Here is a 24,498-nt window from a genome sequence, read left to right on the forward strand (position 1 = left end):
CTTGAAACAACCCTTACAAGTAGTATGCATAAGAGACATCAGAATTTACTTTGAATTGTATATAATTAATTATTTGCAAGTCTTTACAGAGCCGAAGCCTTGTATATTACACTCTAAAGACTAGGTTTAGTTTTATTAATAAAGATAAATAATATTTTTTTTTTTGGTATTACCTCTAAAGCCCACTGAAGTACTGTGAATAAATTTAAACCATCCTTGCATGTATGATAAATGGAAAGTAACAAAACAAGTCAAGAGATAAATATTACTTAAATATTTCAAGGTTTTTTTGGTATTTCTAAAGAATGCACCTCTCCTATGAAGACAGTCTGAGAGAGCTGGGGCTGCTCAGTCTGGAGAAGGCTCCAAAGACACCTGATAGTAGCCGTTCATTATCTACAGGGAGACTGTGAGAAAGAAGAAAACAGACAAGAGTCTGCTGTGATAGACAAGGGGAAATGGTTTCAAGCCGAAAAAGAGGAGATTTAGATTGGATACAAGGAAAAGGTTTTTTCATTATGAGGGTGGTAAGGCACTGGAATGAGCTGCCCAAAGAGATGGTGGATGCTCCATCCCAGGAGATATTCAAGGGCGGGATGGACGAGGCTCTGAGCACCGTGATCTAGCTGTAGTTGTCCCTGCTCACTGCAGGGGTGTTGGACCAGATGACCTTTAAAGGACCCTTCCAACTCAATAAATTCTCTGATTCTATGATTTTAAGTTAAAGTTTAGGTAGCTAACTTGTAGGTATTTTTCTTCTGTAGTGCTTTGATTACCAAAACCAGACTGGCAAAAGATGTTAAAATCTTCAATGTTAGAGACCATAAGGAAAGTAGAATGAGAAGCATGCTCTGATAAGTAGCCTTTTATAATTACTTGCTTAAAAGTTGCAGAGACTGTTAAAGCTTTCTCCCAAAGTAAGTAACCTAGCTGTAGCTGTCCCTGTTCATTGCAGGGGAGTTGAAAAGATGACTTCTAAAGGTCTCTTCCAAACAAAATGATTCTATGATTCTATGAAATTTATTGCTTCTTAATTTCCTTTAAATATACCTTAAAATAATATGCTCAGCTTACCTTTATCTTTTTGGAGATCATTTTTTAATTCCTCAATAAGAAATGCATTTTGTTCCATTTCTTTGGTATACTGTTCCACTTGCTCAGTAAGCAGTCTTATCTGAGCATCTCGCTCTTGCACACCCTACCAAAAAAAAATGAAATTCTTCTTTACTGGCTATCTCACTCTTGCACACACATAAAACAGAAAAAGAGAAGCTCTATTAAAGAAATTCTTCTTTACTGACACAGAAACTACTGGTACAGAACACCACATTTCTTCAAAAGTACATGGTAAATGAAAAGCAGCTATGACAAGAAAAATAATAATTACACAACAAGCAAATATACTATACTTACAGCATAGAGTTCAGATATTAGCTAGAAGTAGTGTATTTAAAGGCAAAGCAGGGAGAACAAAAGAAAGAGTAAAAATAAAGTGTTCAAATAACACACCGAAGCATTATTTTATCCATTTTATGCGGAACAGTTCTCTAAGAGTTAATCCAGTGCAGGGTAAAGTTTTAGACCAAACAGATTTCTCACTATCTACTCATTAACAGATGGTAGGAACCGAGAGTTATATGCTCAAGATTGGGAGGACTAACAATCCATCATACATAACACCTACTTTGCAGGCTGACTTTCAACCAATTGTTCAACTTTTAATAATTCAAATCAAATCTTGCTTTACATGCATACATATCCATAGGTAGACACAGATTGTGAAAAGTGTCCACTAATATATTATTTCTATGCTTTTACATGAACTTTAGAAATATCACAGAAAGCTCAGTTTTATTTCTGGTGTGATTAAAAGAAAACAGGCTTGGAAAAAAATTACAGAAAATAATTATAATATAAAGATCTCAAGAGTTGCTTACCTTACTTAACACCAAATTTATGAAAAACAAAATCTCGGGCTTTCTTATAGGAAAAATATAATCACATGCTTAGCAAAATTGTAAAAAAAATAAACATAACCCTTTAAAATGTGCACATACACTGAACTACAACAAGCTCGGTCCATTTTGAGTTACAAAACAATGTATTTACTTAGTTTAGTTTTTAAATGCTCTCTTTACAATATGTTTATTTCCACAAAATTGTTCAAAATAGCATGTTAGTGACTGTCATCCAAAACCAAGCTCTACAGACATCTAGTCATCTAAAAACAGACTGTATGACTGCTTAATCACAGATTTTTTCAGCTGCTTTCATCTTCTAGTCTTCAGAGGCTAAATTGTACTTAAGCTGTTTTTTTTATTTTCGACTGAGAAGCTACCAGTTCCTAGTCCCGTAAGACAGCATAATTATACCTCATTATACTGCTCAGTCTACAATGGCCCATAATGTACATTCCAGGGTTCCTAAAGGGATGTGAGATTTTTTTTTAATATTTTGAAGTTTGTCAAGAAAATGGAGAAATTCAAAATCATAAAGAATTATGTAATTTTAGGTTAGTAAAAGAGATACTTAAATTCAACTAGCTTTCACATGCTGAACCACAGACTTCAACTGTATGGCACTAGAGAAGACAAAGGAATGCAGAAGAAGTGCCTCATAATTCTCAACCATTAGTAACACAATATTCTGGTACATGCAAACTATGAAAAACTAAACTATTTGGTCAGTAGTTTACCTACAGAATGGTAATTTCTATGCATGTAATTTATCACACAGACTGTACCTGCTGAAGGGACAGTATACTGTTTCTATTTACATCAAGTCGGGCCATTTTCATTTCCTCTTTCATGTTAAACAACATTTGTTGATATTCTAGGAGTTCATCATCTTTCGAAGCCAAGATTTTCTAAAAAGGTAAATAAAATACCATCAGAACGCTCGAAGTAATCCTTAAAATAATATAAAAAAGGTAGTAAAAGTACCTTCCATTCTTCAACTTTTGCATTTATAGCTGCCATGAGTGGATCATCTTCCTCATTCTTTGCTTTCAGCTGGTCTGAAAGCTCCTGAACCTAGAAATGTAATTTGGATCAATCTGATGTGAGAAAAAATGCTTTACTTAAACATGTATGTACAAACACACTACATCAAACATATACAGTGCAGTGGAATAGCATTAAAGTAGTAAGGTAAAATTCCAGCTCTAAGAACACGGTTTGACTAAAACTATATGAAAGTATTTTGCAATCTGCAATCAAGTTTAAATATTTGCATCAAGTTTAAAGATCATATTATTTCCAGAAAGTGTTATTTCAGCAGAGCATGTGTCTTTAACTGGATACGTTGAATGTTTTTTAAATTAAGCTAAAACATGACAATGCAATATGAAAATAAAACAGATTACACTCAATAATATAAACGTTAGTTCTTACTTGAAATTTGTACTGTTCTTTCTCCTTTCTTAACTGATCCATAACGATATCAGATTGTTGCACAATTAGTTTCATTTTGTTATATTCATCAGTCATCTTCTCCATTTCTTGCACTGATTCCTCAAGATTCTTTCTCATTTCTTGGTTTTGAATGTCTAACTTCTCATTAGTTTCAGTCAAATTCTGCAAAATTTAAGAATCTACTGCTTTTAGAAAGTGTGCATCTTAATACCTGAATAACCAGAAATTGAAAGCTACCTTAAATGTAATACCTTAAAGTATAAATTAACCCAGAATAGAGTATTTCACCTCTGGATCCTCAAATTCAACAAATCCTACTAGCTAAGCACTAAGCAATTCCCAGTGTCAGTAACTTTATTAAGCTTCATTACTTCGAACATTCACAGATGGAGAACACATACATCACAGAAGCCAAGTGCGCTAAAAATTCCCTTAATCCACGTAATGTGGCCCGTTATTTGGCATAGCTTTGTGAAGAATACTACAGTCAGTAACAGTCTAATAAATACTCAACGGCACCCATTTTACCTGAATTTCATCCAAATACTGGAAAAGCTCAAAGTTCTTTTTGGACAACTGAGATCTGTAATCAGAATCATCTCCTCTTCGTGACAGAACTGTTTCTTTATAAGAATCTATTTGCCTCTGATAGTCAACTACATCCTGACGCAATTGTTCATTCTGCACAGAAAGCAATCCAAAAATGAATCTGTTTTGAAGAGTTGAAAACAAAGTTGTTTTTCTAGCAAGCTAACACAAATAGCTAAGACAAAATTCATCTAAACTCCTAATCTGCTTCTAAAAACTTAGACGCCTCACCTTTCTCTTCATTTGTTTTTTCTTCTGATTAAAAGGGAGAGAACAAGAGCAAGAGAACAAAGCATGAAAAATATTAGAAAGTATCTTTTCTTTATACAGACTAAATAGGAATCAACATAAAAGCAAAACTGAGTTTTCTATATACCCGTGCATGTGTGTATGTACATACACGCACACACAGATAAAAAGACCTGAAGAATGACTTTCAAATTTGCACCAGAACATTAGCAAAAGCAGCAAGCATAACCTGAATCCTGACCACTAGCCATCAAAGACATTTGTCAATAGCATTTAAGAAAAATACTAAAAACTCAAATAAGCCAAGTCCAAATAAAGTTAATCTTAGGACTGTGTAAATTCAAGCATAGACCCTGATCTCAAATAGCTAAATTTCTCCAGATCCAATCTATGATAAATCTGTGAAAACTGATTAAAGTCTCCTAACTTCTTTGTATCAGTACCTAGGAAATGTTCTAGAACAGAATTCAATGCCATATCACATAAAAAATTATACAGAAGACTAAAAATGTAAAACCTACTAAGTAAATCAGCAGCCTAATTTTACTAACCTCTCTCCTTAATTTGATGTTTTCATTTTCTGCATCTTCATTTCGAAGAGCAAGCTAGAATATGATAATAAAACTTTTATCACATCTGTAGATACGTATATATAAATACATACATATAAATACATAATGCTAACATCACAAATTACAAAAGCAAAGAACACCAGAAACAAAACAGATAAGGAAAGCACAGTGGCTCTATTTCACTGTTTTTTATTTCAGAGGCTCTTTTCAGAATGTCAAACTTTTAAACGTTGTTTCTGAACTCCTTTAGAGATGTCAAGCTGAAGCCTTTCTTACCTGTTCATTCACTTTCTTCTCTTTTTCCAGTTCCTTTTCTAAATCTATTAACTGTCTCTCCTTTTGTTCTACCTGTTTCTCCAGCTGGCGGATCTCATCACGCAAAAAACGAGTATCACGACCACCAGCTGAACTTTGTGCCACCTTAAGAATACAAAAGTAACGTAACAAATAGTTCTTCAAATAGTAATACATTTAAAAAAAGAAAAAAGATGCTACAGCTAATATTCAGGAAATGCAACAGGAAGGCCTCACTAGCTTTCTTCAACAACAACAACAACAAAAAACAAGAATCACTAAAAACAAATGGGACTTCCTAAAGTAAATTTCATTGTATATACAGTTTGTTGTAAAAATAAGGGTGGTGAATACTCAAAAGCCAATAAAAAAGCGTTAACTAAAACTTAAGGCTATTATATCTCTGTAACCGGTTAAAATTGTAGTGTTTAAAATAAAAAATGCATTATAATCAAGAACCGCCCCGCAGCATTCTATGAACTAAAACCATTTTAAAACGTACCTTTAATTCACTTTCCAGCTTCATCATCTTTGTTTTGAACAGATTTTCTGTTAAAATAGAGCAGATACAATGAATTACCCACCAAGGTACACAAAGCAACAGTGATGAACTTAAGCCTTTAAATATTTGGCCTTACTGAAGCAACTGACTACTGATCAGTTGGTATTTTATTCACTTTCCTAAATTTAAAGAAACAACAAACAAACCTAACAAATAAATTTAACACATCATTTATGAAGAGCATAAAAAGATTTGCTTACCACATTTGGCTTGCTCTTCCCCAGCTTTTTCAACTTCTTCTAGCGCCAGCTCTACCTCTTGAGCTTTCATCTGGGGAAAAAAAAATAATAGTAAGCAAAGGAAAAGGATTTACTACTAATGCAAACTCAGAGAGTGTCCCATAGACCTCATGTTTAGGATTATGAAAACTTACAAAAGAACATCATATTGTTCTTCAAAAAAAAATGAAACCACTTATTTTTTTCCTATGCTAACAATTCATACCTTCAGGTTGCTGAAATATCTTCTTTGGTAATTTATTAGAATGAAGCTGTCTAAAAATTCAAAAGCATGCAGCTGAAAATAAGAAACGGTAAAAAAGCTTCTCTAAAAACAACATGCTGAACTGCGCAAGTCTTATTTCTTGTTTTCAGTACATTTATGAGTGTGACACTGTAACAGATTTATAGCATCAGTTTTAGGGTAGTTTCTTCCATTCATACAGACACTTTTGAAACTACTCCAAAACATCAAGCAGTACTTTTTTTTAACATCAACAGTTACTTTGCTTAAAGTTAAAATCATTATTAATAACTCACTACATCTAACTCATTTCTGAGATATTTGTTTGCATTTTCCACATTTAATGCTAAGATTCCATAACCACATAACAATGCTTCTATTCACTTCACTTCTCTCTGATGAAATGACCTCAGGAGTAACCAGTATGTTCAATGCACAAGAAAAAGAAGAAAGAAGAAAAAGATAAAACCACGCTTTCATTTAAATAAATAAAAAAATAAGCAAATGTGTTTACAGAATTGGAGAAAGTGAGAATTAATACAAACCTTCATTAGTGACTGAGTAATTTTAAATAGATGTATCAATTGTTCAGGAGTTTCATTTTTCAAGTCTTTCCCATCAACCTGAAAAGACAATAGTGTCTTTACAGAAATATCACTGAAATTCACAAAATAAATAAACTATGCATGTGAAAGAGCAAAAACAGGTTATGGAAGAATGCAGAGCAAAACTCATATGTTCCATTTTCCCCTCGAGCACCTTGGACAGGGTCTCAAGCAATCCGTCTGCCAGTTCCTCTTGATGAGGCAGAGCATCTGGATCTACTCTCATAAGTTTCTTCCAATCTAGAATGGGTGCCATATTTATTTTATAGTACTTTTCCTGGAAGAAAAATAAAAGTAACAATTACCAGACATTGTGGCTGCCAATCAATCAAATAATTTAAAGTAGGCTGGCCAGTGTAGTACAAAATGGTATTAATAACCGTATGGAATTTTTAGCACTATTAGTGTTCTGTTCACATTTTAGCATACTGTAAACAAAGAGATTATAGTAAAACTACTTTTTCCTTGCACAAAAAACTAGATCATATGCAATCAAAGAATTTGAAATTCAAACACTGAATATCTGGGCACATGAGAAACTTCAATTTTCACTTCCAAATTTCCTTCAGTTCTTCCCAAGTTCTCCTGCCCTTTGAACTAGCCTTTGTACAATAAAATCTCCATATAATCACAAAATCCTTATTTCTTAAACAACCAATGCTTTCATTTGATGCTATGATATCCAGTTCTTCGTAGTCAGCTCTAAGATACTGAACTCTTGTATTAAGCATCCTTTCCTGTTGACTAGAACAACTGAACTGATAAAGAAAAGCAGGCCACCCAGTAACTGACAAAAACCTAATGTGAATTAATGCAAATCTTTGTTCTACAGCTTACCTGCTGGTTTCTGTGGGTCACAGTGACTTCTCATATACCCGGGAGACAACACAGTACCTGAAAAAGGAAGAATTGATTGATTGGAAATCTTGGATTATTAAGTTTTTCACTGAAAGAGTGGTGAAGTGCTGGAACAGGTTGCTCAGAGAGGTTGTGGATGTTAGATTCTACTGAGTTTAAACTTACATACCACACTAAATTGTTAAAATGATATAAATGGTTAAGAAAACTAAGAAAGAAATAAAAAGCTGGACATGTAATTCATTATTATTCAATAAACTAAAGATATAATGGGAACATACATTTTCTGTAGGAAAAAAAATCAAGCTCAGTCAATAGCAGTAACAAAGATTTATACTAAGCATATGAAGCGATTGGAAAGATCAATACAATGGAAAAGGCATTACAAAAGAGGTGGAAGGACTGACATGATAGAAAGGTGCTACAAAGGAAGGGAAGTAGGACATCATCTCCATTAAGACACAGGTGGCACAACCTAAGTAGACAGTATGTTCTACTGTACGTATGTATTTAAGTACAATAAAAGTGATATCATTTCCTCATAAAATGTAGCCAATCTCTTCCCCTTGGTAGAATACATGGCTTTATTTGACAGGTCATCCATGTAGAATACAGATTTCATCACAGTGAAATCAAGCACGAGTACCAACAGCAGCTCCCCTTCCATAAAGATGTGTGTAATGGGTAACCGAGTTGTATATATACTTGAGTGACACTAAATACCAAGAAATAGCACAGACACGTGGGAGATGTGCTCTGCTGTAGTAGCTCTACAGAACACTACGTCTCAACTACAAAACCACAACTAAAATAGGATTCTACTTTCTGATTCGCATATCCTGGTCCAGGCAAGGACATGACCACAATCCCACCAGAACGCTGCTTTAAGACAGCTTTGCCTCCGTTTCTCCACTGTTAAATTTGCAATACGCCTCACTTTGCATCCACGTTCTTAAGGGGGCACGGCTGAAGCCTGAGTGGCACAGAGGCAGCGGTGTGCGGTGTAACCACCTGCGGGCACCGCCCGGACGCTCCTGCCCGGCACCAGAGGCCCCCACCCCCGGCCCGGCTCCCCTGGCCGCCCCGCCCGGGAGCGCTCTCCTCAGAGCAGCTCCGCTGCTGCTCGCTGCCGCCCCCGACCTCACCGCTCCGCTGGAACGGTGATGGCGGCGGAGGCCGCTGCTAGGCGACGCCATCAAACTCTCCCGCCGGCTCCGTTCTGAGGAAGCTGGATAGGCGTAGGGGCGGGGAGAACCGACGCTTCCGCAGTATTACGAACGGCGCGGGGCGCGGCGGATCTTCACAGGCACGGACCCGGCAGCGCAGGGCGCCGCGCAGATCACGGCAGCTCACCGCAGGCGCGGGTCAGAACCGCCACCCCGCGCCCTGGCGGCGGACTGCGAATCCCAGCATGCCATGCGGCCCCTCCAGGACCACAGCTCCCGGCGTGCCTTGGCGTCCGTGGCCCCGAGTGGGCCGTTCTCCCGACAGCCTCCGCCAGCCGGAGGGGTGGCAGCGCTCAGGGGGCGGTCTGCGCGTGCGCAGCGCGGTGGAGGCGCCGGCGGGAGTAGTGGGCAGCGGCGACAGCGCTTCGGCGGCGGGCTCAGGTAGGGCGGGTGGTGGTGGCGGTGGTGGCAGTGGTGGCAGTGGGTCGCGGCCGTCCCTCTGCTGACGGGATCTGGGGGCCGAGCTCGGCGGAGCCGCTACCGCGGCCGTGTTCCGCGGCGATGAGTTGTTTCTGCTGCTGCGGTGCGGCCTCGGTCCTGGCCGCGCTTCCGTGCCCCGGCTCGGCCCGCTCCCTTCCTTACGCTTCCTGACAGCCCCCTCCCGTCGGCAGCCGCTGCCCCAGCCTGGCCCTGTGTGCCCGCTCCTTCCCGGGAGTCCGCCTGGCTGCGGCACTGCCGGCACATGCGTGCGCTTTACGTCCTCGGTGTGTAAGTACCGGTAATCGGCCCTAAGGGACAGTTTGCAGGGCGGCACGGGAGGGGATCGCATCTATGCACTGCCCGCGTCCATCGGGTGCTGCTGGCTAGCGAGGAATCTGAGCATGGGGACCCCGAAAAGTTTGGGAGCTTCGCCGGAGTGGGCATGAACACATCTTCTCAAATCAGAGAAAAACCAGCACCCACCTGAAGTGTGTTATATGCTATGTATTCATTCTGTAGCTGTGTTAAGAGCTGAAGCTGTGCTTTCTTTTACACTTTCTTAAGTAAAAGACAAAGGTGATAATCTTTTGCATTTATCTTTTTTTTTTCTGATTTATTCATGTTTGCTATCTCTTTATCGGTGTAGATATTTAATGAGGGCTGACAAGGTGCAAGGTGTTTGGCATGCCTGGTAGTTACATAACTTGTTCCAGCCATGTCATAAGTCTTAACTCTTGATTGAAGGTAAAGACTTTATATCTCAGCTTGGGGTTGGCTAATTACAGCTCTGTTGGGTAAGAGAATAAGGGAAAGGGAAAGAGAGACTGGATTGTATTTCTAGGATGGAAACTGTTGCTAAAAATAAAATTATTCATGTTAAATGTAAAAATATATACATATATATTGGCTGGAATGACTTTATAGGTGGGGCAGGTGATGTACAGAGTATAAAGCTGCCTTGCTGTATAGTGTGCTCCTAGGAAGTGGATCATTATCCCTGTGTGATTTAGGGAATAAAGTAATCCATTGATGCGTGTGATCTTTCAGAACTTCATGAATATAAGGCCCTACACCTGGGTTGGGGCATTCCCAAGCAAAATTACAGACTGGGCCAGAATAAATTGAGAGCATCCATGAGGAGAAGGGTTTTGGGGTATTTGTTGATGAAAAATGCTCTGTGAACTGGCAATGTACACTTGCAGTCCAGAAAGCCAATTATATCCTGGGCTGCATCAAAAGAGGGATGGCCAGCAGGGTGAGGAAGGTGATTGTCCCCTCCTGAGGCCTCACCTGGAATACTGCATCCAGGCCTGGGGCTCCCAGCACAAGAAGGACATGGAGCTGTTGTGATGGTTCCAGAGAAGGCCACAGGGATGATCAGACGACTGCAGCACCTCTCCTACAAAGTGAGGCTGGGAGAGGTGGGATTGTTCAGCTTGGAGAAAAGAGGGCTCCAGGGAAACCTTACGGAGTTTCTTCTGATATATAAGAGGGGGCCAACAGGGAAGCTGGAGAGGAAGTCTCTGTCAGGGAGTATAGTGACGGGACAAGGGGTAATGTCTTTGAACTAAAAGAGGCTTGATTTAAATTTAATGAAGTAGTTCCTTACCGTGAGGGTGATGAGACACTGGAACAGGTTGCCCCATCCTTGGAGATGTTCAAGGCCAGACTGGATGGGGCGTTGAGCAACAGTCTAGTGGGACGTGTCCCTACCAATAGAGATGCTGGAACTGGATGGTCTTTAAGGTCCCTTCCAAACCAAACCATTCTATAATTCTATCATAAGATGCTTCTAAATAGAAACATATATATTTATTTGTTTGTTCATTTGTTTGTTTTTAATTCTCTTCATGTTAGCAAGCTGATAATGTCCTTCATTTTTGGACGTTTTTTTGTGGTCTTCTGTTAGAAAATCAACAGAATGTATGTACCATTATGTATTCTGGTGTTGTAACCGCATCTGGATTTGTAATTATGTTGTGCAGCAAATAGAGAAGATTGATGTGGAACTACTACAGATCTTGAGGTAGATGTGGAAACTGAAAATGAAATGAGTGGGGGAAAAAAAATGGAAATATTAGTCATACAAACAATGACAATGTTTAAAATACAGATTGTCTTAGAACAACTGAAGTAATATTTCTTTTGTTCTGCCCCAACATGTAATGGTGTGATGAAGTTTATATAAGCAATTTCCCTTTTGATGAGAACACACTCTTACAGTTCTGGAGCCAGAAAACATTTTAGCTCCTTAGTACACAGCTTGACCTAACCTGATGGAAGAGAGAGGCATCCATTATAAGCCACATTTCTGATATCAGTATGTTATTTCAAAAAGCTGGTACAGAAACTGCATTATGAAAATTCAAATGGAATGTCATTTCAAAACAAAAACAAATAGAAGTCATCATATACAGAGTGAGCATACTAAATAAGGACATGCATAGCAGAGTCTCTTCGGCGTATGCCACACATGTAGCTTTTGTTCATCTGTTCTTTGGAGTTAATGAATGTGCAGTTTGTACTGTTTATATTTCTGGAGCACAGAGTGTTGACCGGTTTGAGCATTATTTTAGAGATACTACTTTTGCATAACGGTCCTATAAAAAAACAAGTACTGTTTTTTAGTGTAAATATAAAACATATTATTTTGTTACTGTTTCAATGAATGGCTTGGTTGCCTCCGCCCTCCCCTCCCCCCCCACCCCCCTCAAAAAAAAAGAGAGGGGGGAGAGAGGGAAAGAAAAACTAAGTTTTACTGAAGTCTTTGTTCCTGTTAATCATTTTAAGGTATATATTATTCTGCCTGTGTATTTCAGGTATTTGTATTTCAGCTGACTGTTGAAACAAACTGAAAAAAAGCCACCAGCTAAGCCACTATCTCTTATCCATGCTTAAATTGCTTTATACTTTGATCCTTGTTTGTACCAGGATAACCTAAAATGTCCAATAGTTGGTTTAACTAATTGGTTGCCAACAAACTCCTCAGTTTGCCCTCTGAGAAATCTTTCCACTGGCATTGAGCACATGTTCTTACTCCAAGTCAGAACTGCCATTTCTCATCTTCTCATCTAGTTGATACTTCAGAACTTTGCTGAGAGAAGGCTGGGGGCTGTTTCCTTCCTAGGGAATGAAAAGTACTTCAGATTAGATCTGTTCCTCTTAATGTACTATTTGCAGGATGTTACTACGTTAAAACATCTCTTGTATTGGTTCTGCTCTGGGTCTTCAACAAGAGGAAATGAGCCCAGGCATGTTTTGCATTCGTCCTGAGTTCCTACTACTGTTCATCTTCTCTCATGTGTGATCCAAGCCCTGTCATGAAAACCTCGACTACATTGGTTAAAACTGAGTTCTACTTTGGAGAAACATTTTTAAGATAAAGGTTGTGTTGGAAGGGAACAGTAGAAGGGAAATGGTGATATCTTTTCATTATTAAACTTGGGTATCAAGTTAGAAAAAGTATTAGATTTAGTCAAATAAAAGTGCAGAAAGTGAAGGCAAGTAGGCAAAACAAGTGAGGACAATATTGGAACCTCAGTTACTAAATCAAGCTTTAAATCGGCAAAACTACTAGCTTTGGCAATCTGCTATATGTATTGGTGGTGTTCATCAGTTCAGCTACTAAGTCTTGGATTAACTTGTTGCTCACCTATAAGAATAAATTTTTAAAAAAATCAGTTGTTTTCTTACACTTCTGATAATTTAAGTCATTTGTCTGTGTGTTTAAATATATTTTAAATAGTTTGAGGCCTCAGTTGTTATCAGTGTTTATTTCTCCAGAGTTATTAAGTTGCACAATTGTTATTTGGCAACTTGTCCCTGTATATCTATCTCTTTGCAGCTTTTAGAACTCCAAACAGGAGAGTGGGAAACCCATGTTTTTTGATGGTGGTTTGATGTGACTGAGAAGTGTCAGGTGCTTTTTAATATCAATGAGCTTTTAATACAGCATGAATGAAAACATTCTCAGAATATGTGAATAATAAAATTGGATCTTCAGAATACATTAACGTTGTTCTCTTATGGATGGTAAATAAGCTGATTTTTATTTGGTTGGTTTTGTTTTGTCTTTCTAATTTTGTGACAACTTGAGCTGACGTGTAAAATACTGTTTATCAAAAGCTGCAAATGACAACAATGTGTACATAATGCTGAGAATTTTCAGGAACATTAAGAGCTGTCATACAAAGATTGGAACAGATAAAAACTTTGCAGTTGTGACAGCTGTTTGACATGAATTTTAATGAATGTCCTGCCAATTTCATAGGAAATAGTGAGGAGGGTTAGGTGGTCTGTGTAGGCTTTTTCACATATAGAGGTGCTACAGTTTTAGAATTTACCATCTTCTCTTTCCTTCCAAAAGAAGAAAAAGATGACTTAGATTATTTCTTTGTAGTAGACTTAATGAAAAAAGATATAGTTAGTGTTGCCCTTCAGGGGATAAAACAGGTAAATACCGTTACCCAATAGAAGAGAAATTTTAAATGTATAAGTTCTTAAAATTAGGCGTAGGGTTTATCTGATCAACATAAATATATAGGCTTCTGAAATTACTGTTGATGCAATGTGGCAAATAACATGTTAATTAGCTGATAGCTAATGATGGAGTGGTAAACAGCTGCTGCACATCTAGGGACTGCACTCATGCCTAAATACATCTTAGTTTCATATGGACAGAAGGTAGTTTCCACACTTCCAAATTTCCAAAGTGAGGACACAAGGCATCTCAGTTTGGTTTTTGTGTGCATTGTATGCAGACTTTGCTATTTTGCAGTGTGTTATTCTCATCTGTCTACAGCATCATGGGTTTTGTAGTAACTGGAGAGAAACATTTTCTTGTTCTCCTGCTTCTCTAAAAGTGTTTTGGCTTTTGTGTAATATCTTACTGTTGTTTGTAATTCTTGAAAAGGACTGAATAAACTTGTAGAGGATTCTCAGCAAGTTGGGGGAACATTGCATGCCTTATAAGCCAAGGCTGCTGCAGAGCTCTGGTTCTCATTTGTCCTTTTCACTTCACATCTCTGTACATGCATGAAAATAGCACAGTGCGAAACACGTATTTCTACGCCACACAGCTTGAGAAAATTAGACTAACAAGCAGGTATTGTGCACAGCTTGGCGTTCTGTTTTTCCATAATTAGCTCTCGTGATCATGCAGTATAACTTGCTGCTTATTGTTTGCAGCTGTATATTCTTCCTGACATGTTTGGATGTTGTTGCAAATTAAAATATTCAACAGAAATCTTTGAAATGAAGCACTTGTCAATCCCGATTTTGTCCAGTCAAATGGGGGTTGTGTGGCTGTTCTTAGATCATGAATTGATAGGAGTACAGCCCAAGGGCTGATTCGGGTATCAGATGTACAGCTGTGGAAATAAAAGGTGGATGTGGTTAAAAACAGCCCCTGAAGGGACAGTCAGCCTGCTTACATGTGTTGGACCAGTCAATTGTGTGGTTTTCTGTTGTGGTTTAACCCAGCGGGCAGCTCAGCACTACACAGTCTTTTGCTCACTCCCCTTGCTCTTCCCATAGCGGGAAATGTGCACTGATACAAAGGCTATAGGATGGAAAAGGAAGGAAAAATAGTAATAATGATAAAAGAATATACAAAACTGGTTATGCACAATGCTGTCGGTCACGACCTGCTGACCTAGACACATCCAACCCATGGCACAGCTGGCACTGCGGCCTGGCCCGGCCCTGGAAGCGCACCCATCACTCAGCAACAGCCAAACATTGGTGAGCTATTCACACTGTCTGAGCTGGAATCAGGGCATAGGGAGGTAAGTGTGGTGCTAACTCAAATTATAGCAAATAATTGTATGCTTTTTGATTCATCGACTAAACAGAGTCCTGTGAACAGCAAAAAACATGATGCCTTGCATTCCATTTTGTGCAAATGGAGTGCTTAGGGTTGCAGTCAGATGTTGAACTCAAAAATCTGATCTTGTCTCTTTACTTTTATAAGCCCCATCTTAGCAGAGAAAAGCATTCTTTGCTTCACAGTCATGCCTTATTCATGTCATCAATTTTTGGCAGTACGTACACTTGTCAATAACTATTTTCAAGGATTAAGTACAGGAAGAGCAAAATTTCATCAGAAATCTCTGACGAACTCACTGAGAATTGCAACCACTGCCATCAAACCAGCTTGATATGTTAGTTTCACGAAAACAAGATCATATGTCCCACTAGTTCTGTGTTTTTGTTGCTTTTTTTTTGTTGTTTCATTAAAAAGTGTTAAAGATTAAAATAAGTTTTATTTTAAAGCACACTGTCAGAGGTGGATGTTGGCGGTATGGCAGTAGAGGTTGAACATTCCCACCAGTATTCCATTACATTTTGTTGCCATGTGATGGATGGCAGCAGAGGGGCACTCTGACAAAATGGTGTCTGACATGAAAGTGAGTAAGAAGTGATGGTATGTCACTGAATTTCTCCATGCAGAAAAAAATGGCACCCACTGACATTCATCGACGCTTGCTGAAAGTTTATGGAGACGAAACAGTGGATGTGAGCACAGTGAGGCTGTGGGTGGTGCATTTCAGTGGTGGTGACAGTGACATGAAAAACAAGCCACATGCCAAACATCCATGCAGCTTTTTAGGAGTGCAGCATGCAGATCCTGTTCACCGCTGATGATAATGCATAGCTAATGGTAGTGACTATGTTGAAAAATAGTGTTTTGTAGCTAGAATTTTCTCTATCAAATAGTGTTAATGTGCTCTTTGCACCTGTTGTAGTCTCTGTGGAAACAAATAGGAGGCATTACTTTTGGAATGACCGATGTACATTATAATAGTAGTAAAAGTTGGAAAGTAGGTGTGAATCAAGGAGAATTGGAGAATTAAGTATTTCTGTTTGATTGAAATTTTGATTTTTTTTCTAAGTGTGGTTTGTAGTTCTGCCTTCAAGTAGATGTGAAAAGTAAACCTTAGCCACTGGATTGTCTCCTAAAAACTCATTGAGGTAGTAAAGGAATACGTAACAAAAGTAAAATATACTTTGTTCTGTTACTTAGTGAATACAGCAAATCTAGTTGTTGAAATATTTGTCGTATTTCAAGAAAAGGTATTTGAAGTACTTTTGAAACACTGTCGCTACAGCAAGAGTGGGTCACCTGCATTGGTGCGGATTTTTATGAGTGCAGCATGCTGGCTCTTGTTCATAGCTGGGAAAAATGCATAGTTAATAGTGGTGACTGTGTGACTGTCTTGGAAAATAGTGTTTTGTAGATGAGATTTTGCTCCATCAAATAGTGTTATTGTGCTCATTGTATCAGTTGTAGTTTCCATGGAAATGAATAGGAGGCATTACTTTTGGAGCAAGCTTCGTGTGCTGCCCAAGATAATTCCTGTTTGCTCAGTGCAGCCCAGGCAAGCCAAAGGGTTGGACACTCCTGTCCAGCTGACCAAAGCCTAGCCAGTCTTCAAGTAGCAGCAGCTCCCCACTGAGCCAGCTTCCCCAGTTTTATTTTTCAGCGCAATAGGATATGGTATGGGACATCCCTTTGGCTGGTTAGGGTCAGTTGTCCTGTTTCTATCCCCTTCCTGATCCTTGTGCACCCCCCCCTCCCCCAACCCTCCCCATCTGCTTCTGGCTGGCGGGACAGCATGGTAAGCTGAAACGTCCTTGACTTAGTGTAAGCACTGCACAACAATGACTGAAATGTCAGTACGCTGGTGCTCTCAATGTTATTTTCATCCTGAATCCAAAGCACAGCACCATATCAGCTACTAGGAAGAAAATTATCCCAACTGAAACCAGGGTATTCTCCCTCACAGCAAGCCTGCGTTAACAAACAAGTTGCTGAGCAGCATGTTTTACAGATATTTATCAATACATCCATCACTGAAAATGGTGAAATACTGACACTTGCAAGACCATACTTGGATTGCTACTGAATTTCAACATGCCTGTTGAGTGAGAAAGGGAACATATCCACTCAATGACTCAGTTGAGGAGCCCGGTCATACCAAGCCTTCAGCAACCTCATACACATCTGCGATCCATGAATTTGTTGTGTATACTCCTTATATGGCTTCTTACTTTCCAGTGTCAAATGGCAACAGATTAATTGGCATGGGGAGTGTTGGCTGCCAGATAGTAATTACTATTTTCTTCTGAGATTAATGGCAGACATGCTTTTGTCTGACTTAACAAATACAGATGAACTTTCATAAGCCTCCCTCAGTTTTAGTCTTGTATTTTCAACTCTTTGAGTATTCAGAGTTTGGTGGTGGGCCCAGCTGTAGATAAAAGTACTGTTTCTGATGTGGAGTCTTACTTTCCTTGTCATGCTTAACTAAAGGACTACAAAAACATCTTTTCCACACTTATGCTGTAATTCAGCAAGAAAGTTAAACTACCCTGTAGTCAGACCAGATGGAAAAGTAATTTTCCTGATTTTTTTTTTTTTTTTTAGCATAGATTCCAGGAGAATAAGACCTTGGAATGTCAGAATGCAAATGAGTGGTTGTTAAGTATCTGTGCTGTATTTTTTGTGCAATCTACGGATTCTATGTTATCACCTTACATATCCCATTTTTCTCTTACCTGCCCAGAAGCTGGAAAATGGAGGGTTCTTCCTCATTTGTTATGTGCTCTTTCTGCCAAGTGTGCTTCTGCACACTGCAGAAGTTTGAGGCTACCAAGCTAGCAGCAGCTCAAGCACTGTGTTGCATGACTTGTTGCTAAAATGCATTTTGTTGTGTTTACTTCTTACGGCGAATTTAGTAAGTTAAGAATTGTCTGGGAATGTCTGTGACTCAAATACTTTTTAAAAAAAAAAAAAAAAAAAAAGAACTAATCTTAGCACATACTTGCATTAGTGACATTTGGAATGTGCAGGTTAGGGAAGGGCAAGTGACAAATAAGAAAATTCTGATTTAAAATTTTCTTTAGACTTCTAAACCAGATCTTTCTGATTATGGGAAAGCCACTTGAGCCAGACTTGGGATGCAGCTAAAATCTTAAGCTCTCTGTGCCTAAGAGTTCTCTTTTATCCAAATGAATACAGCAGTATTTTCTCTATAGTTTGCATGCAGGTCAGTGTAGCAGTCAGGAACAGTGTGTTTAGTAGTGGTGTAAAATTAGAGTTCTGGAAGGAAAAAATAATAGAAGTTCAGAACAAAAATAAAGGCTTTTAAAAGCACTGGAACTGCCTAGGATTAAGGCATGAGTAATGTAGCTGTGTTAACATATATTCGGTGTACAGAAAAGTAAAAACCTTCAAAAAGTAGTTGAGCTCACAATTCATTGGGTAAACTCATTCATCTGGACAGAGATTTCTTAAGAATCTATCTCATTTTCTTCCCAGATGAGTAGCAGTATATGTTTCGGAAATAAGGATGTTTAAGAATTACCTCAGTTTGATTCTTTGAGACTTAAAGCAGTATCTACAAGGGGTTGCTGCTCCAACCAGACGGTGAACTTATATTGTTGGTAAATAAAGAAGTCTCAGATCACTAAAAAGAGCTCAACTAGAGATACATTTTCTTAAATGACGAATTTAAATAATTCTTAATGTTGGTTCTGCATGACAGTATTACTTTGTCCCTTAATTTTTGAAACATCATATTTCAGAGATGTAGGCGTATATGTTTACTGCCACCATTCACAATTACTCTTTGGGCCCACCATCCAGCCAGTTTTTTTACTCAGTGAAGAGTACACCTGTCCCAGTCATGAGTTGCCAGCTTCTTTAGGAGAATACCATGGGAGATGGTATCAAAGGTTTTGCTAAAGTCTAGGTAGACTACATCCACAGCCTCTCTCTCATCCACCAGGCAGGTCACTCAGTCATAGAAGGAGATCAGGTTGATCAGGTAGGACCTGACTTTCATGAACCCCTGCTGTGTAGGCACGATCCCCCAGTTGTCCTGCATGTGCTGTGTGATCGAGTTCAATATGATCTGTTCCATAGCCTTCTCTGATACCATGGTCAAGCAATCAAGCCTGGTGTTGCCTGGATCCTTTCCTTCCAGCCCTTCTTGTGAATGGGCATCACATCGGCAGATCTCCAGTCATCTGGGACCTCCCTGTTAAACCAGAACTGCTGATGAATGACAGAAGGTGGCTTAGCAATCACTTCTGCCAGCTCCCTCAGTACCCTCAAGTGGATGACATCTGGCCCCGTGGACTCATGACTCTCTGGGTGGAGCAGCAGTCGCTAACAGTTTCCTCCTAAATTGTAGAGGTTTTATTCTGCTCCTCATCTCTGTCTTCCAGCTCAAGGAGCCGAGTACCCTGAGGATAACTGTTCTACCTATTAAAGTCAGAACCAAAGAAGGCATTGAATACCTCGCCCTTTTCTTCATCCTTGGTGGCAATGTTCCCTACTGCAGCCAATAAGGGGTGGAGATTCTCCTTGGCCCTCCTTTTGTTGTTAATGTATTTGTAAGAACACTTTTGCTGACCTTTTACAATGGTGGCAAGATTAAGTTCTAACTGGGCTCTTGCTGTTCTAATTTTCCCTCTGCATACCCTAGCAACATCCTTGTATTCTTGAGTTGCCTGTTCCTTCTTCCAACAATGGTAAACTCTCTTTTTTCCTGGAGTCTCAGCAAAAGCTCCGTGTTCGGCCAGGCAACCTTCTTCCATGCTGTCTCGTCTTACGGGACACAGAGACAACCTGCTCCTGCACTTTTAAGATTTCTTCCTTGAGGAATGTCCAGCCTTCCTGGGGCCCTTTGCCCTACAGGACTGTCTTCCAAGGGACTCTCCCACCCAATGTTCTAAACAGCCCAAAGTCTGCTCTCTGGAAGTCCAAGATATCAGTTTTGCTGACCCCACTCTCCTGACTTCACCAAGAACAGAGAACTATCATTTTGTGGTTGCTATGCCCAAGACTATTGTTTTCAAACAACCTGATAAATAACAAGTTCAACTTTTGACCTGGCCACCTATGTATTATGTATGAAATAGTCGTAATATTGCTATTTAATAATTTCAAGGGATTAGGAAGTTTATGCAAGATGAGGTAATATAAGATTAATTTGTAATGTTTTCTTTACATGCTGTTTTTCTGTAAGACAGAGCACTCATGAACATTCCTTGAAATCAGAGAACTTGGCACAGTTGAGGAAAAAATGACTTTTTCATGAGCTTCTACAAAATGCGCAAAAGAGCTGAGTGAGATATTCAATGGTAAGTTTAACTTTTTATTATTATTACTGTTAACTCTGTGCTAGTTCTTGAACGCCTTTATTTATTATGCTCTACAGGTTTCCTGTTCTTCAGAATGTTTGCAATTTGTTATTTAATTGCATTTGAAATGTTTTGCAAGACACACCTTTTAAACTAAAATACACGGATCATTAACGCATTGTCTGCCCTTTTGATAATGTCAGCATCAGCATGTTAATTTACTCGGGGTTCTAGAGCACCTCATTTTCAGTTCTTCAGTTTGCAGCATAAACTTCAGTTGGACAGCTGTTTGCTACAAATTACATTACAAGTCATCTCCAGTTTTACTTCTTATAACGTGAAAAGCAATGGTATCAAAGTGAAATACAAATATCCAGTTTGTGTGAGGGCTTTTTAGGAGGTGGGACTCTTTAATGACTTTTATTTTAAACACTGAATTATGTAAAACAAATGAGATTTGAGAAAAAAAATTGTTAGTGATTTTTAGGTATATAACATCATTAACTTATAAAATATTGAAAGTATTAATTTGATTTTATTTATCAAGTATGGTGCTTATTCAGTGAAATTACCCATTTATCTGTCTGTATATTTCAGCTTTTGTCCATGAAAGCTCTTAGAGAAAATGGCTGAAATAAGCCTGAAGGAAGTGGCACTAATACTTGGTGTGGTGGCAGCCTGCTACTGGAACAGTCTCTTCTGTGGCTTTGTTTTTGATGATGTTTCAGCAATCTTGGACAACAAAGATTTGCATCCTTCTACTCCATTAAAAAATCTGTTTCAGAATGACTTCTGGGGGACTCCGATGTCTGAGGTAAACTGTGGAACTCTTTGAGGAAATAGAAAAAAAAAAAAGGACAATTTTTTACACTATTTTTCCCTAATGTAGTTTTAACAAAACAGTTGGGTGGAATTTGATTTTAATATTTTGAACTCTCAGATTAGGAGCAGATGTTGCTTGTATTTTTTTCCTTTGTTCAGTAAAAGAGCTTGTAAGAGAATACTTCAAGATTCCAAGTTACCTAACTTCAGTACAGAAATTGGACAAATCTGACAGATTTCCCTTCTACAAAAGCTATATACACAGACATACAATAGTATTTATTCCTAATGTCTGTCTGGAAGGAAAGATAATGCTGAAACAACAAATCTAGGTTTTGGAGAATAGGGATTTAATCTATTAAGTTCATTTGCGTATCTTTATATGAATTGAGAGTTTTTGGTTAGTAGCCTATGTTCAGTCACTACATTTTTATTTGAAAAGCTGCACTGGCATTGAAGTTGTCAGTGAACATCATTAAACAGCAGTACCTGAAGGGTTTACATAAAATTTAGAAAATCATAAATGGTACCATTTGATGAACAAATGGGGAAAAAAAAAAAAAAAAAAAAAGACTATCATAGGTGTTTTGCCTAAAAAGCATTCTGCCTTGTAATCTTCACCTTTTCATGTCTGTAATATACAGCAAGTTTATTGTGAAATGCTAATTGCTAGATCTACAATAGACTTTGATACATAATTTTTGTGTAAGGAAAGCTTCCAGACTCTTTCAGACACGGTGTAATCTTGTAGTCATCAAGAGTACATGGGTTCCTAAACTCCAGTTCTGATTTTGCACTTAGAAAACAAACAAAAGTCAGATAAAACTTAACAAAAATCAGATTGATTTGAATGTTCATGACTTCTAAATTACTTTTCATGTCTTGTGCAAGTTCAGTACTTTTCATATCTATGTGCAATTTCTCTCCCTTTTATCTCCCTTTTTTTCTTAGATTTTTTTACCTTTGTTCTACAGTCATAATCAGCAAAAGATCAGTAAGCTATAGGCTAATAAATACTTTGTTTTTTCCCTTCCAACACAGAAAGAGGGTGTTAGGGTTTTAAAAAAGCTTATGAAGGGAGTAACGTGTACCGTGGGCACATTGACTGGTAGACATATTAAGAATATGTAGGTAATAGATTTATCTGAGTGCACCAGAATTTTTATTTTCTAAAATATGAAATGTCAGTTTGATCAAAGCACTTGAATAATACATCAAAATTTTGGGGAAGTTGGAAAAAATAATGAGTTAATTTCTCTGTTTCAACAGCTGTATTTTCAATTTAGTTCTCATTTTATTTCACTATACTCTATTGTTAGTATTACTAATTTTCATGTCTTTATTTTTAAGGTAGATGTCTGAGAATAGTGGGGGGAAATCTTGAAGGCATGGATTTTTAGAAAGGTATTTTGGAATAGAAGTACTGTTATAAGATGGTGGTGACTGCTTTTTTATTTCCTTTCAGGAGCGGAGTCATAAATCTTACCGTCCCCTCACAGTTCTCACATTTCGCTTGAACTACTTGTTCAGCGAGTTAAATGCAGTTTCTTACCACTTCCTAAATCTCGTCTTTCATGGAGTGGTTTGTGTAGTCTTCCTCAAAGTCTGTAAGCTTTTCCTGGACAACCAGAGCAGCATAGTTGCATCACTGCTCTTTGCAGTGCACCCAATACATACTGAAGCGGTAGGTAAACCTGTGATGTGCTTAATTTGTTCAAACTGCATTTTTTAAGCTTCGATGTCATATTTTGTGTAAATGGTTGTATCTTGTAAATCCAAAAGGTGTGTGATGTTTTTTTTCTTTCTATGTACTGTTTACTCAGCTGATTGTGAATTGTGATGGAGGTGACCAGCTTTAATGCTCAGGATTGTTTGACATTCCATGCAGCTACTGAGAAATAATTAAAGAAACATTCATTTAGCTATTAAATAACCTGAGTCTCTTCTGTGAGCATTTTGCTTTTATGATGATGGCTGCTTTAGCTTGCGTAATGTTTGTGTATTGTGATATTTCATCTAGCATTTTAGTAGTACTATGAGTACTCTCAATTCATTTTCATGAATTCAGATCATTTGCTTAGCAATTACTTATGGCGAATCACAAACCTCTTCTGCCTTTTTTATGCCATTATATCCCAACAAGACTCTTGCTAGTGTTGTTACTGCTGTACTATATTTAACTTACTGTCTCTGTTTGAACCAATATCAGAACCGAGACATATAGATGCCTTTCTTATTTACTTTCCCATTGATTCTATAGGAGTATTTTACTGCTGTGAAAAGCATTATTTATACAAACAGCCTGATTATATGCTATTTGATGTTTAACCAATCTTGCAATATTTTGAAGTAAATCATCTTGTGATTCATTAAGTTCCCAGGAGAAACAGTGGTAAAGCAGATATGTTGAATTCTCTGCTGTTACTTCCATATCATATAGGTTAGCTTACCTAGATTTCACTTCACATTGGTTGCAAAGCCTATTCCAAAACTCTTTTTTCTCTTGTATTCTTACATAATTTTCAGAAAATTGAAAATACTAGAAGCATAGAATCTTTAAGGTTAGAAATGACCTCCAAGATCATCGATTCCAACTGTTGACCCAGCACCACCATGCCCACCACCATTCAAAGGTGCCGATACCAATTTGGGTTTCAGGTTGGACACCCTGAATTTCTGTAGAGCACAGGGAAGGAAACTTGTCCTTTGTGGCTTTCCTTCTCAGTGAGGAGGAAATATCTCATAAAGATAACAATCCTGTAACTATTACAGCATAGAAGCAGCATAGAGATCTTTTCTTGGCCCTGTTGGACACAGCTTACCATTTTCAAACACAGGTTCCTATTTTTGAAGGTGTTCTCCCACAGTTCTAATCTTTGTTTCTTGTTAAGTCAGAAATCCCTCTCCGTAGAAATTCAGAAGCCTGCATCTCTGTATTTCAAGTAAATCTTCACAGGAAATAAGTTTGTAGTGTTTATAATTGGCTGCTATCTGAGCTAGTGTTGTGTCCTTTCTGTAAGAAGATAGTGGCAGGTTTAAAATTGCAAGAGTTAAATTCCTAAAAAAATAAATTATTGGGGAAAGCAAGGGTTAAATAATTTGTTAGTTTCACTTGCTTTTGTGTTTATTTGAAAACATATGCTTTAAGTTTCAAAGTTTGGCTTTGCTTATTTGTAGCAAATGTGATAGCATTTTTATAGGAGCATTAGCAAGTTGCTAGTGACTTAGATTACTGATTTGTGTTTGAGTAATAAATTTTTCACTTCTTATATTTTA

At 38.2% G+C, this 24,498-nt stretch overlaps 2 protein-coding genes across 5 annotated transcripts in view; one reads left to right on the forward strand and one right to left on the reverse strand.

Moving 5' to 3' along the window:
* The window catches only part of CEP290 (centrosomal protein 290), a 50,238-nt gene extending 41,353 nt beyond the window's left edge, over positions 1-8,885 (reverse strand). The window contains exons 1-13 of one of the 3 annotated variants that reach the window (XM_021385342.1): positions 8,749-8,885; positions 7,583-7,639; positions 6,900-7,022; positions 6,686-6,763; positions 5,879-5,948; positions 5,619-5,665; positions 5,099-5,242; positions 4,802-4,855; positions 3,942-4,094; positions 3,393-3,575; positions 2,943-3,032; positions 2,744-2,866; positions 1,075-1,198 (exon numbers count right to left, since the gene is read on the reverse strand). In XM_021385342.1, the coding sequence (XP_021241017.1) occupies positions 1,075-1,198; positions 2,744-2,866; positions 2,943-3,032; positions 3,393-3,575; positions 3,942-4,094; positions 4,802-4,855; positions 5,099-5,242; positions 5,619-5,665; positions 5,879-5,948; positions 6,686-6,763; positions 6,900-7,001 (1,168 nt within the window). In that variant the 5' untranslated portion in view covers positions 7,002-7,022; positions 7,583-7,639; positions 8,749-8,885. Of the gene's footprint in view, positions 1-1,074; positions 1,199-2,743; positions 2,867-2,942; positions 3,033-3,392; positions 3,576-3,941; positions 4,095-4,801; positions 4,856-5,098; positions 5,243-5,618; positions 5,666-5,878; positions 5,949-6,685; positions 6,764-6,899; positions 7,023-7,582; positions 7,640-8,425; positions 8,659-8,743 lie in introns of those variants that run through there. The other 2 variants (XM_021385343.1, XM_021385344.1) reach the window with 2 other exon arrangements.
* The window catches only part of TMTC3 (transmembrane and tetratricopeptide repeat containing 3), a 39,343-nt gene continuing 23,918 nt past the window's right edge, over positions 9,074-24,498 (forward strand). The window contains exons 1-4 of one of the 2 annotated variants that reach the window (XM_021385346.1): positions 9,074-9,210; positions 20,290-20,400; positions 20,998-21,214; positions 22,688-22,906. In XM_021385346.1, the coding sequence (XP_021241021.1) occupies positions 21,026-21,214; positions 22,688-22,906 (408 nt within the window). In that variant the 5' untranslated portion in view covers positions 9,074-9,210; positions 20,290-20,400; positions 20,998-21,025. Of the gene's footprint in view, positions 9,211-20,285; positions 20,401-20,997; positions 21,215-22,687; positions 22,907-24,498 lie in introns of both variants that reach the window. The other variant, XM_021385345.1, reaches the window with a different exon arrangement.

The sequence above is a fragment of the Numida meleagris genome, chromosome 1 (assembly GCF_002078875.1).
Source record: "Numida meleagris isolate 19003 breed g44 Domestic line chromosome 1, NumMel1.0, whole genome shotgun sequence".
NCBI classification, from domain to species: domain Eukaryota; kingdom Metazoa; phylum Chordata; class Aves; order Galliformes; family Numididae; genus Numida; species Numida meleagris.